The 12,500-nt window shown below is 51.6% G+C and overlaps 1 protein-coding gene across 5 annotated transcripts in view; it reads right to left on the reverse strand.

The window, feature by feature from the left end:
• The window catches only part of LOC133140237 (probable E3 ubiquitin-protein ligase HECTD4), a 70,652-nt gene that overhangs the window by 32,943 nt on the left and 25,209 nt on the right, over positions 1-12,500 (reverse strand). For all 5 annotated transcript variants that reach the window (XM_061259954.1, XM_061259953.1, XM_061259952.1 and 2 more), the window contains 14 exons: positions 11,838-11,991; positions 11,325-11,425; positions 10,699-10,903; positions 10,028-10,147; positions 9,184-9,288; positions 8,692-8,855; positions 7,647-7,895; positions 4,845-5,037; positions 4,472-4,576; positions 3,927-4,015; positions 2,804-2,967; positions 2,243-2,378; positions 1,734-1,878; positions 643-809 (listed from right to left, as the gene is read on the reverse strand). In XM_061259954.1, the coding sequence (XP_061115938.1) occupies positions 643-809; positions 1,734-1,878; positions 2,243-2,378; positions 2,804-2,967; positions 3,927-4,015; positions 4,472-4,576; positions 4,845-5,037; positions 7,647-7,895; positions 8,692-8,855; positions 9,184-9,288; positions 10,028-10,147; positions 10,699-10,903; positions 11,325-11,425; positions 11,838-11,991 (2,097 nt within the window). The remainder of the gene's footprint in view (positions 1-642; positions 810-1,733; positions 1,879-2,242; positions 2,379-2,803; positions 2,968-3,926; positions 4,016-4,471; positions 4,577-4,844; positions 5,038-7,646; positions 7,896-8,691; positions 8,856-9,183; positions 9,289-10,027; positions 10,148-10,698; positions 10,904-11,324; positions 11,426-11,837; positions 11,992-12,500) is intronic.

Consider the following 12,500-nt stretch of genomic DNA (forward strand, 5'->3'; position numbering starts at 1 on the left):
TAGCAGAAATGACCAAGTGTGTACAAGTGTGTGTGTTTATGTGTGTGCATGTGTACAGGTGTGTGTATGTGAGTGTGTGTGTGTGTGTGTGTGTGAGTGTGTGTGTGTGTGTGTGAGAGTGTGTGCATGTGTACAGGTGTGTGTATGTGAGTGTGTGTGAGAGAGAGTGTGTGCACGTGTACAGGTGAGTGTGTGTGAGTGTGTGTGAGGGAGAGCGTGTGCATGTGAACAGGTGTGTGTTTGTGAGTGTGTGTGAGAGCGTGTGCATGTGTACAGGTGTGTGTATGTGAGTGTGTGTGTGTGTGTGAGAGAGAGAGAGTGTGTGCAAGTGTACAGGTGTGTACAGGTGTGTACAGGGTGGCCTGTAGCGTAGTAGTTAAGGTAAATGACTGGGACACACAAGGTCGGTGGTTCTAATCCCGGTGTAGCCACAATAGGATCCACACAGCCGTAGCATTGCTCCAGGGGAGGATTGTCTCCTGCTTAGTCTAATCAACTGTACGTCACTCTGGATAAGAGCGTCTGCCAAATGCCATTAATGTAATGTAATGTAAGGTGTGTACATGTGAGTGAGTGTGTGTGAGAGAGAGCGTGTGCATGTGTACAGGTGTGTACAGGTGAGTGTGTGCGCATGCCTCGTACCTGGGCCCGCCCTGCAGCACCATGGTAACGGGCCCCACCAGGTGGGTGACCCCGCCCACCCTGACGGCGGCGGTGAGCAGCTCCCTCATGTGCAGCAGAGCCTGTCTGCGCGTGCTGCCCCTCCTCCAGCGCGTCTGGGCCGCCGCCAGGAAGCTGCTGCTCGACACCTGGGGGGAGACGCCGCTGCAGTGCATTCTGGGACAGACCGCTCTGCAAAACCTCACCGAGCTGCGCTTTCAACTCTTCATGTTCCACATGAAAATCACTCGATAAATCATAATACATAATATTTAAAAAATCTAAATACACCGCCCAGAACAGGAGGCTGGATGGTTAAAGGTTTGCACACAGGAGCTCTGAGAGAAAGCTTATAGAAAGGCAATGTCTTTAACCATCACAAACTGGTTATTATGGGCCAGATGTTTTGAGTTCCTCCCTCAGTTTCTTAAGACGACAGAAAGCGTGAGGGTCAGAACCAATGAGAAGGGCTGTGTGCACAGAGAGTGGCCAATGGGCAGTCAGCAGGGTGGCCAATGGGCAGTAAGCTGGCAGTGGTGTGACCAATGGGCAGTACACTGGGAGTGGGGTGACCAATGGGCAGTACACTGGGAGTGGTGTGACCAATGGGCAGTACACTGGAAGTGGTGTGACCAATGGGCAGTACACTGGGAGTGGGGTGACCAATGGGCAGTACACTGGAAGTGGTGTGACCAATGGGCAGTACACTGGGAGTGGGGTGACCAATGGGCAGTACACTGGGAGTGGGGTAGCCAATGGGCAGTAAGCTGGGAGTGGGGTGGCCAATGGGCAGTAAGCTGGCAGTGGTGTGGCCAATGGGCTGTAAGCTGGGAGTGGTGTGGCCAATGGGCTGTAAGATGGGAGTGGAGTGGCCAATGGGCTGTAAGCTGGGAGTGGAGTGGCCAATGGGCTGTAAGCTGGGAGTGGTGTGGCCAATGGGCTGTAACCTGGGAGTGGAGTGGCCAATGGGCAGTAAGCTCGCAGTGGTGTGGCCAATGGGCTGTAAGGTGGGAGTGGTGTGGCCAATGGGCAGTAAGCTGGCAGTGGTGTGGCCAATGGGCAGCAGGGCTTACGGCCTGGTCGGGTGTGGTCCCGATGAAGGCGAACAGCTGCCCCAGCAGCACGCTGTAGGTGGGCTTGTCCCGGCTGTCCTCCACCGCCAGGGACTGCAGCAGGGTGAAGGAGGAGCTGCGGTGACTGCAGGGGTGGTGCCGCCTCCTGAGGGGAGAGGGGAGGGTCACTCAGTCCTCCTCCATCCACCCGTACATTCATCTACCCGTACATTCATCCACCCATCCATACATTCATCAACCCATCCACCCATCCATACATTCATCTATTCACACATTCATCCACTCATCCGTCCATAAATTCATACATTCACTCAACCATACACAGATTCATCTATCCATCCGTATATTCCTGCATTCACTCTGCCATTAATTTATCCATTCATACGTTCACTCATTCCGACATTCATCCACACATTTGCTCAGTGATGAACCATTCATGCACTAACTCATTCATTAATCCAGAGCAGTTTTTAGTGCAGGAGCTGCGTGGCTGTGTTATGAACTCTGACCTCTGGTTGCCGTGGGAGAACTCCAGGTCCTGGTTCGCGATCATTTCCAGGTCAGAGGGCGCGGACATGCTGCGCAGGAAGACGGGCTGTTTGACCGGGGGGACCATGGTCTTGGTGTCGGACACAGACTTGCAGGCTGGAAGGCAGAGAGGAGCGGTTAAACCAGCGGTAACACCAAAGCCGTGTGTGTGTGTATGTGTGTGTGTGTGTGTGTGTGTGTGGTGTGCGTGTGTGTATGTGTGTGTGTGTGTGTGTAAGAGATGTGTGTGTGTATATATGTGTGTGTATGTGTGTATATGTGTGCGTATGAGGTGTGTGTGTGTGTGTGTGTGTGTGTATGAGGTGTGTGTGTGTGTGTGTGTGTATGAGGTGTGTGTGTGTGAGTGTGTGTGTGTATGAGGTGTGTGTGTGTGTGTGTGAGTGTGTGAGTGTGTGTATGTGGGTATGAGGTGAGTACATGTGTGTATTACTGTACTGGTGGGGGTGCCGGTGAGGCTCCTGCAGTGGGGTGTGTGTGTGTGTGTGTGTGTGTGTATATATGTGTGTATATGTGTGTATTACCTGGAGTACTGGTGGGGGTGCTGGTGAGGCTCCTGCAGTGGGGGGCGATGGTGACGTGGAGCAGGAGCTCTGTGCGGTTCATCAGGCTCCTCACCAGGGCCTTGGTCTTGGCCAGAGGAGCAGCGCTGCGCTGCAGGGAGTTCACCTCCTGGAGGAACTTCTCCCTGAGGGGCAAGCAGCTGTCACTCACACTGTCTCCACGGAGACGCAGTCTCCACCTCTCCACGGAGACGCAGTCAACACATCACCACGGCAACACAGTCACCACGTCTCCATGGCGACGCAGCCACAAAGTGCAATTCTCTCAGCAAGACAGTGAACTCTGAGCACGAGAGCGAGGAATCATATTGATCTGGTTTTAAGATATCAAATGTGAGAACCTTCAAAAGTACGATAGGTAACTTTCAAACATTGTTAAAAGACCATTCTAAATCCATTCCTATCATTGAAAGACTCACTCTGTACCAAAACATTGTATAACGGAACAATAATTCAAATTCATTGGTTCCTACTTTGTTCTAATTGCTACAGCAATTGGCGTTTCAACATCAGTGTGTTCACAGTGTGTGTGTGTGTGTGTGTGTGTGTGTGTGTGTGGGGGGAGGGATAAACAGTGTTGTGGTTTGAAGGTGTTTGTTGCTGCTATTCCTCTCTTGACCGTTAGAAGCCTGAAATTATCTATAGTACCTTTAAGTACATCATTTAACATTTACACATTTTTATTCTGTCAATTAAAATACTTTGAGTAAAGTGTTAAATGGGTTTCATTGGGAAAAAAACAACAAAGAAAGATAAATAAATGTTCCATTAATATATATATATATATATTTTGTTGCTTTTTTGGCTTATTTTACCCATATTTTCTCCCAATCTGAAATTCCCAATTTCACATCTCAAAAGAAAACATCTTGGCCACAAGGGAGATGAAACGGAGATGATAAATTCTGTCCAAACATATGCTGACTAAAAATACTGCAGAGACAGCCGGTCAGGGCCTGGGTCCAGTTTATCCGGCTGAACGAGTGCTCGACAGGTCCAGCACAGATCTGCTGTCAGCACGCTGTAATTACAAAGTTTGTAATTAATGAACGGTTCCAGATGGACCGGATCCGATCCGCCTCACCTCAGGGCCAGAACCACGTTTTCCAGATCGCTACAGTCCAGAGGAACCTCCTTCAGGGAGCACAGCAGCTCCAGCTCCTTCATCTTGTTCTGGAAACCAGGGATTGTGGGAAATTGAGTCCCTACACAGGTGCTTTGTGACTGAATTAGGTCCAGAGATGGAGAGGGGGGCAGGAGGGGGGGTGTGGGGCGGTCGGAGGGAGGGGGGGGGCAGGAGACCAGAGGGTAGGGGAGGTGGGACAGGAGGACAGAGGGTAGGGGTGGTGGGACAGGAGACCAGAGGGTAGGGGTGGTGGGACAGGAGACCAGAGGGTAGGGGTGGTGGGACAGGAGGACAGAGGGTAGGGGAGGTGGGACAGGAGGACAGAGGGTAGGGGTGGTGGGACAGGAGACCAGAGGGTAGGGGTGGTGGGACAGGAGACCAGAGGATAGGGGTGGTGGGACAGGAGACCAGAGGGTAGGGGTGGTGGGACAGGAGGACAGAGGGTAGGGGTGGTGGGACAGGAGGACAGAGGGTAGGGGTGGTGGGACAGGAGGAACGCTCACCTCGAAGAAGTGGTAATCGTGGAAGAAGGGATTGTTGTTCTCCAGCTTTCCTTGCTGAGCTTCTTCCACCTCATTCTGCCACTTCTGCTCCAACTCTGCCACACTCTGGAGTCACACAAACACACACACACATTATCATACACACATACACACACACACACACACACACACACACACACACACACACACACACATTACCATACACATACACACATGCGCGCACGCGCACGCACACACACACACACACACACACACACACACACACATTATCATACACACAAATACACACACACACACACACACACACCATCATCATCATATACACACACACACACACACACACACACACACAGGCGCCGGTCACCACGGTTACCTGCAGCTGGCGCTCCATGGCGTTGATCTTCTTGAAGGTCTCGGCCATGATCTTGCAGAGCAGGTCGTGCTCCTCGCCGTGCTCCTCGCGGTACTGGAAGTTGACCAGCGACTGCAGCGCGTCCACCAGGGTCAGGTGCTTAATCACGCACGACACGATCACCTCCTCCATCACGTCCGGCCGGATCACCTCCCTGCAGGGCCGCAGAGAGCGCGAGGCTGGGTCAGAACCAGGAGACCAGGGACCAACGCTCCCCCAGAACAGGGCTCTGCGTTCCCCCAGAACAGGGCTCCGCGTTCCCCCAGAACAGGGCTCCGCGTTCCTCCAGAACAGGGCTCTGCGCTCCCCCAGAACAGGGCTCCGCGTTCCCCCAGACCAGGGCTCCGCGTTCCCCCAGACCAGGGACCCACGCTCCCCCAGAACAGGGCTCCGCGTTCCCCCAGAACAGGGCTCCGCATTCCCCCAGAACAGGGCTCCGCGTTCCCCCAGACCAGGGACCCACGCTCCCCCAGAACAGGGCTCCGCGTTCCCCCAGAACAGGGCTCCGCATTCCCCCAGAACAGGGCTCCGCGTTCCCCCAGACCAGGGACCCACGCTCCCCCAGAACAGGGCTCCGCGTTCCCCCAGAACAGGGCTCCGCATTCCCCCAGAACAGGGCTCCGCGTTCCCCCAGAACAGGGCTTCGCATTCCTCCAGAACAAGCCTCCGCGTTCCCCCAGAACAGGGCTCCATGTTCCCCCCAGAACAGGGACCCGCGTTCCCCCAGAACAGGGACCCGCGTTCCCCAAGAACAGGGGCCGGGTGTGCTTATTTTTTTTTTCACCTTAAAATCAACAACTGATTCAGGCCAAAGAAACCAGGTGAGGTGACTTAACTGCTTTCATTGACCAATTAAAGCAAAGAAAATATCCCCGTTTTTAGTCTGTTCAAAACTATGAATTAACCCGGCCAAATTATAAAGTTTGGACATTACTTTTTCCCCAGACTGAACTAATTACTCTCCAGGGAATTATTTTTCTGAGCCGCACAGAACATATTTTAATAAAATTCATATTCATCGCTTCACGTTGCCCAAAAAGGCCAACAGTCAAACACGGCCGCCTCCATGAACTGGCTTCTCGCGCCCGCGAGCAACTCCCATAGGAATCCATGGGCCGGGAAGCAGAAGCAGTCTACAGTCCTCACACATGCCCTGAACGAGTCCCTGCTGACCCCACGGCTGGGTGAATAACCCCACACGACAGAGGACAGAGGATCCTTCGCCGTGTGGAAGGGAAGGTTTATTGATTTTATTATTTTTTTTAGAAGTGAAAAAGGACTCGGGTGCTGACTCAGCAGCTGAACAGCAACACAAACAGGGAGGCCGATGACTCAGGGATACCTGCGCTCTGGGATAAAACCTACCTCCCCCCGGCTAAACCAACCCCCCTCACTAAACCAACCTCCCCCCCCCCAGTCGCCAAACCAACCCCTCTCGCTAAACCTACCCCCAGCTCAGCCTCAGGCACCAGCTCAGGGTCAGAAAGGACTCCTCCTTTCGTTTTCGGGACCCGTTCATTATTCCCACAGCCCGTTCTGCTCTTCCCCCGAGAGCGACACTCCACAAAGCAAATTCAGTTTCTTCACTCAAAGAGGGAACTCCGGGGGAACCCGACACCTCACACAGCGAACGAGCAGCTCCGTTTCTCCCACACAGACTGTGGAGCTATTCACACATAACATACAGTGACGATTATCAGGTCTGGCAGTGTGTGTACACTGTCGTACAATCTCATAAAACAGCTAAACTGTGAAGAAATGAACACACGGCATGAAAACCCAAATCGCACTCCGATATGTCAGCGGAATCGCAAGCTGCATTGCGGTTGGAATGCACATCTTCCCGAAGTGAAACACAATCGATGTCAGATTGCTTAAATATAAAGAAGCAACAATTCCATTTTCTCTTGGAACTGCCCTGACCAGCCAGGTTAGAGGCGAGATGGGTCACACCAAAAGGTGCTAACGTGCTAACGCGCTAACATGTTCCATTTTGGGCGGGAAGCACTAATATCCCTCGCTCTGTAACCGCCGCTCTGTCGTTTGTCTTTCTCCCTCGCTTCCTCTCTTCCTGTTCCCCGGAGTGACAGCACAGTGCCTCTGGGGTCATCCACAGCGGGTTACCATGGAGACGCGTTAACGAACCGCAGGAGAGCGAAAGACCCCTCACGAGGTACAAACCCGACAATAAATAACAAAAGGATACCACAGGATAAACAAGGCTACTGGTACACCGGACGAACGGATGACCAGATTATCCCAATTTACACAAATTTGGTGAACAAGGTTTACCAGGATGTGTGACACAGGATGTGTTTACAGCTAGCCAGTTTAGCACCAAGGTCCAATATTTTTTTATAAGATACTTAATTTTGATGTTGGAACAAATGAGAAAACACTCTGATAGAATTCAGCTGAATTAGACTAATCAAAAAACACAAGCATATGAAGGAAGTATCTGAATATTGGTGAAAAACAGGTAAGAGTGGTCATCAGGCCGTCAAAGGGTAGCCGGTTTGATTCCGCCCTGGGTGTGTCGAAATGTCCCTGAGCAAGACACCTAACCCCCTACTGCTCCTGACGTTGCTGTGTGTGTGTGTGTGTGTGTGTGTGTGTGTGTGAATGAGTGAATGAGAGGCATTAATTGTAAAGCACTTTGGATGAAAGCTCGATATAAATAAAGGTTGAGTCACTCCTCGGGTACGGGTTGTTTCTAAGTGACCACGCAGGAAGTGGGCGACAGGAAGTGGGCGGGGCTCTTACTTGATGCTGGGCCGGAACTGCGGCCGCGCCCGGCCGGAGACCTCCCGCAGACGGCCCATGATGCCCGGCGGCAGGCGGATGCGCGGCAGGTCGAAGTACACCCCGGGCATGAGCCCTGGCGGGGGGATGAGGGCGTCGGAGGGGTAGATGAACTCGCGGTCCTCCTCGATGGTCAGGGGGGGCAGCGGGGAGGGGCTGGGCGTGAGGGCCGGGGAGATGGCGCCGTTAGCCTCCACCTGCCACTGGCACCTGAAACAGGGGAAGAGCGCAGAGCTGTTAGTGTTTAGCACCGCTAACAGGGAGAAGTACACCGCCATTCGCATTAGCACATCTAATGGGGACTACAGTACAGCACTGTTAGCATTAGCACCTCGAACAGGGAGAACAGTACAATGGCATTAGCAATAGCACCTCTAATTTACATTTACATTTTTGTCATTTGGCAGAAGCTTTGAATCCAAAGCGACTAACAAGTGCATAGGTTCTACCACAAGTCAAAGTGTCACATCCTGAACTAGGAAAATACACATGGAATGCTGTTCTAAACATAGTCGTCATCATAAGTGCAAATAATTTTTTTTTTTTTTTTTTGGGGGGGTTAGACAAAGATAGGGAGCGGCGGGGGAAATCAAGAGGGAGGGATAATGGTACACCACTGCTAGCATAGCACCTCGAATGGGGACAATGGTACAGCGCTATTAGCGTTAGCACTTCTAACAGGGAGAACAGTACAGAGACGTTAGCAATACATCTAATGGGAACAACTGTGCAGAGCCATTAGCATTAGCACCTCTCATGGGTGTAATACAGGTGTATGGGTGTGTTTCTGGTGTAATACAGGTTCAACTGTATATTTTGGTGGTGTATTTAACAGTGTATTTTTGGGCATCCTGACCTCTGCAGCAGTTTGGAGCAGAGCAGGCCCAGGTGTAATGCAGGTCTAAGGGTGTATTTGTGGGTGTAATACAGGTGTAAGGGTGTATTTGTGGGTGTAATACAGGTGTAAGGGGTGTATTTTGGGGCAGAATCTGGGTGTAATACTGACCTCTGCAGCAGTTTGGAGCAGAGCAGGTCCTGACAGGTCTCCTCCTCGCGGGTCAGCTCCGGGCCGTGGTACAGAATCCGCAGCATGGAGCAGGCCAGCACCGACAGGCCCAGTGCCAGGTCCGCTAGGAAGGGCAAACCCCCCGACACATCCTCCGAGGACTCCTGTCCAGAGGAGGGAGGGAGGGAGGGAGGGAGTGGATAGGAAGACGACAGGAAGACAAGAGGGGAGAAATAAAAAGAAAGAAGAAGAGGCAGAGAATGATAAGAAGGAAAAGAAGAAATGAAAGGAAGAGGGACCAGGAGAAAGGAGGGATTATCAGGGAAAAAAAAGAGAGATAAAGAGGTAGAGTCAGCGCAACAGAAACACACCTCGCCGTCTTCATTCGCTTCCTGCTTTTACCCATAAACCCCTGCAGTGCAGCTGGACCGTTACACCCACCCAGCCTTAACCGGTCTTAACCCCGCCCACCTCCCGGTGCACCCTGGGTACCTGTGCACGGACGGTGGAGGAGAAGCCCCACATGGCTTTATCGGGCGTGTTGTGCTCCCGGCCGCTCCGCATCTCGAAGGAGAAGGTGACGGTGTCGCCCTCCACCTGGAACAGAGAGGATTCTGGGTAAGAGGGGTGTGGGACGGGCATACGTCCCTGTCAGAACTGCTCAGTCACTGCCCAAGACTCATCTCTCCACACTGAACCTGGAGCTATAGCCACTTCTCTGTGGGAGTGTCATAATCCGTTACGATGATCTGTTGATGTCTGTATTTGTGTTTAGAACAGCCCTTCATGTGTATTTTAGTAGTTATGGACGTGATGCTTTAACTTGTGGGAGAACCTACGCACTTGTAAGTCATTTTGGATTAAAAGCATCAGCCAAATGACTTAAATGTAAATGTAAATGTTATCACTGCATCACCTGTCTTAATCTTCTAGCCCTCTTCTTGTACTTTAATCTAGGACTGTCACATTTGCATTTACATTCATCTTGGTGCTGTGGGAGCTTACCTTATCTACGTTTGACATGCAATACTGACTTTTTATTTTTATTTTACCCATTCACTCATCTGTCCTTGACTTGATGGCTGTAGACTGATAAACTGATTCTTTGTGAATTGTACCTATCTGACCTGTTAAATATATATATATATATTTCAAATTGTAATGTAATGTAATGTAAAAATATCCCACACACACACACACACACACACACACACACACACACACACACACACACACACACACACACACACACACACACACACACACACACACACACACACACACACACACACACACACACACACACACACACACACACACACACACACACACACACCTTGACCAGGTCTTTGGGCCAGCCGGTCCCCAGGACACTGCGGCTGCCATACCCCAGGGTGTTCCCTCCGTACTCGGTCACCTTGCGGCTGTTTGTGTTCGGCCCGGCGTAGATCACCAGCTGGAGGGACAGACACGCAGAGCAACACACTCAACTCAGCGCAACAAAAACACAATGAGAAACATTCTCAGCTCACAAAGCAACAGTAACACAGAGCAACACACTCAACTCAGAGCAACAAAAACGCAATGAGACACACTCAACTCAGAGCAACAAAAACGCAATGAGACACACTCAACTCAGAGCAACAAAAACGCAATGAGACACACTCAACTCAGAGCAACAAAAATGCAATGAGAAACATTCTCAGCTCACAAAGCAACAGTAACGCAGAGCAACACACTCAACTCAGAGCAACAAAAACGCAATGAGACACACTCAACTCAGAGCAACAAAAACGCAATGAGACACACTCAACTCAGAGCAACAAAAACGCAATGAGACACACTCAACTCAGAGCAACAGTAACGCAAAGAGACACACTCCACTCGCAGAGCAATAGAAAACAGTTGGCTGGAAACCCTGTTACAGTCATACCAGTCGTACTGTGTATGGGGGGTGGTCACCTTGTTATAGCTGTACTGTGAGCGGGCGGGGGAGGGGGGGGTTACCTTGTCGTAGTCGTACTGCGAGGAGCAGCGGGGGTCGAATCGCAGGTACAGACAGCGGGCCCCGGGGATGTGCACCGTCTCTTTGAACTTGTAGTTGTCACGCACGGGGTGCACCGTCTCCACCGTCTTCCCAGCAGCCCACGGGGCCGGAATCTTCAGCCCCGTCAGGAAGCCCGGCTCCTCCCTCTCCTCCAGGATCCGCACGCTGGAGACAACGCAGGAAATGACGTCACGGCGTCAGACTGGCGCGAACAGGGGGCCTACTGCACTGCACAAAGCGCAGGCCAACAGGCTGCCGTGTCCCAGATTAACAGGGAGGGCTGTCATGAGGGAGGCTCCAGTGCTCTTAATATGCTAATCCACAAAATGACTGCAGCCGTGTCTAAAGTATAAGTATAAAGTATAAACCCACTCCAGTCAACCAGAGTATGAACAAAATGTGGTTGCGTCCAGAGACATCCATTGCTGTGATATCCAACCGCCTGTTCAAAAACGACTCCTGAAAGTGTTAAAAATCACACCTGCCCTCTCTCAGCTGCAGCGCCTATGTGTCCCTCTAAGATCTTATTTATGTTTCTACAGTCTGAGGCTCTGTGAGTCACACTGAATCAGGGCCGCAGTATCACCTGTCGTCCACAGGGGGCAGCTTCCCCCTCGTGCCCGCGGATCCTCCGCCCGGCACCGCGTCGCTGAAGAGAGGGGACTGCGTCTTCAGGAGCAGGGCAGTCTGGGAAAACAGGCACACCGTCAGCCGAACGGACTGTGACGTCACACACCGGAGGAAGGACCAGAGCGGGTCAAGGAGGGCACCGAAAACCCAACTGACCCTGCGGCTCTCGACAAAACCCGACCGACCCGATCACTGATTAACAAGCGAGCCAACGATCTGACTAATCAATCGGAACATAACAAGCAGCTTCTTCACATCGTGTTAACTGATAAATACAATTGAGAAAAACTTTTAAATCAAGTTTTAATCACTAAACCGCGGTGGAGACTTCCCCAGATTTTCCTTGAGTATCAACACAACGATTAATCCACAGTGGTAAAATGACAGGGTGACCCGTTACAAACTCGGATTTCAAACCCGACCGAGAGAGCGGGTGTAGAGTGGGGAGCGGGGAGAGTGGCGCCCCCACCTGGCTGGTGTAGAGGACCAGCTGCACGAGCTGGGGCATCAGCGCGTCGGCTAGCGTTAGCGTCTGCAGGTTGGGGTGCATCAGCGAGGTAAGCAGCACAGGCAGCAGGTGGCCCAGCATGGTCGCCTTGGTTACCTGCTCAAGACCCTTTAACCTGGGGGGGAAGGGGGGCCATATCACCAGTGACATCACAACAGTCAAGAGCTGAGAGGTTATACGGTTCTATCTACAGATGGTTCGGTTTTCAGATATCGAACGAGTATTGACCTGAACATCTTGAAAAATTATTCTTCAGAAAATTACTCGGTCATAAGGAAAAAAAAGACCATCTGTCGTGCCACTGCTCAATAAAACACTTGATGCAGATTTATACAGATTCTCCCGGTTAATTAGCTGAACAATTAGTGCTACTGATTGGCCAGACTGTCTCCACACCTGACTCCCAGGTAAAGGGAGGGTAGAAAACCTGCAGTTCTATGTTACGGAGTTGATAACCCCTGCTCTACGCTCACTCCTCTGGACAGCTTTCTAGCACTTTCTACCAGCCAAAGACCCAAGGAGCCAGTCATATAGACCAGGGATGGGCAAGGTGGGCCATATCGGTGTCTGGATTTCAGACCAACTTCTGCTCTTAATTATTTAATTAACCCAATAATTTACATG

The sequence above is a fragment of the Conger conger genome, chromosome 11, assembly GCF_963514075.1.
Source record: "Conger conger chromosome 11, fConCon1.1, whole genome shotgun sequence".
Lineage (NCBI taxonomy): Eukaryota > Metazoa > Chordata > Actinopteri > Anguilliformes > Congridae > Conger > Conger conger.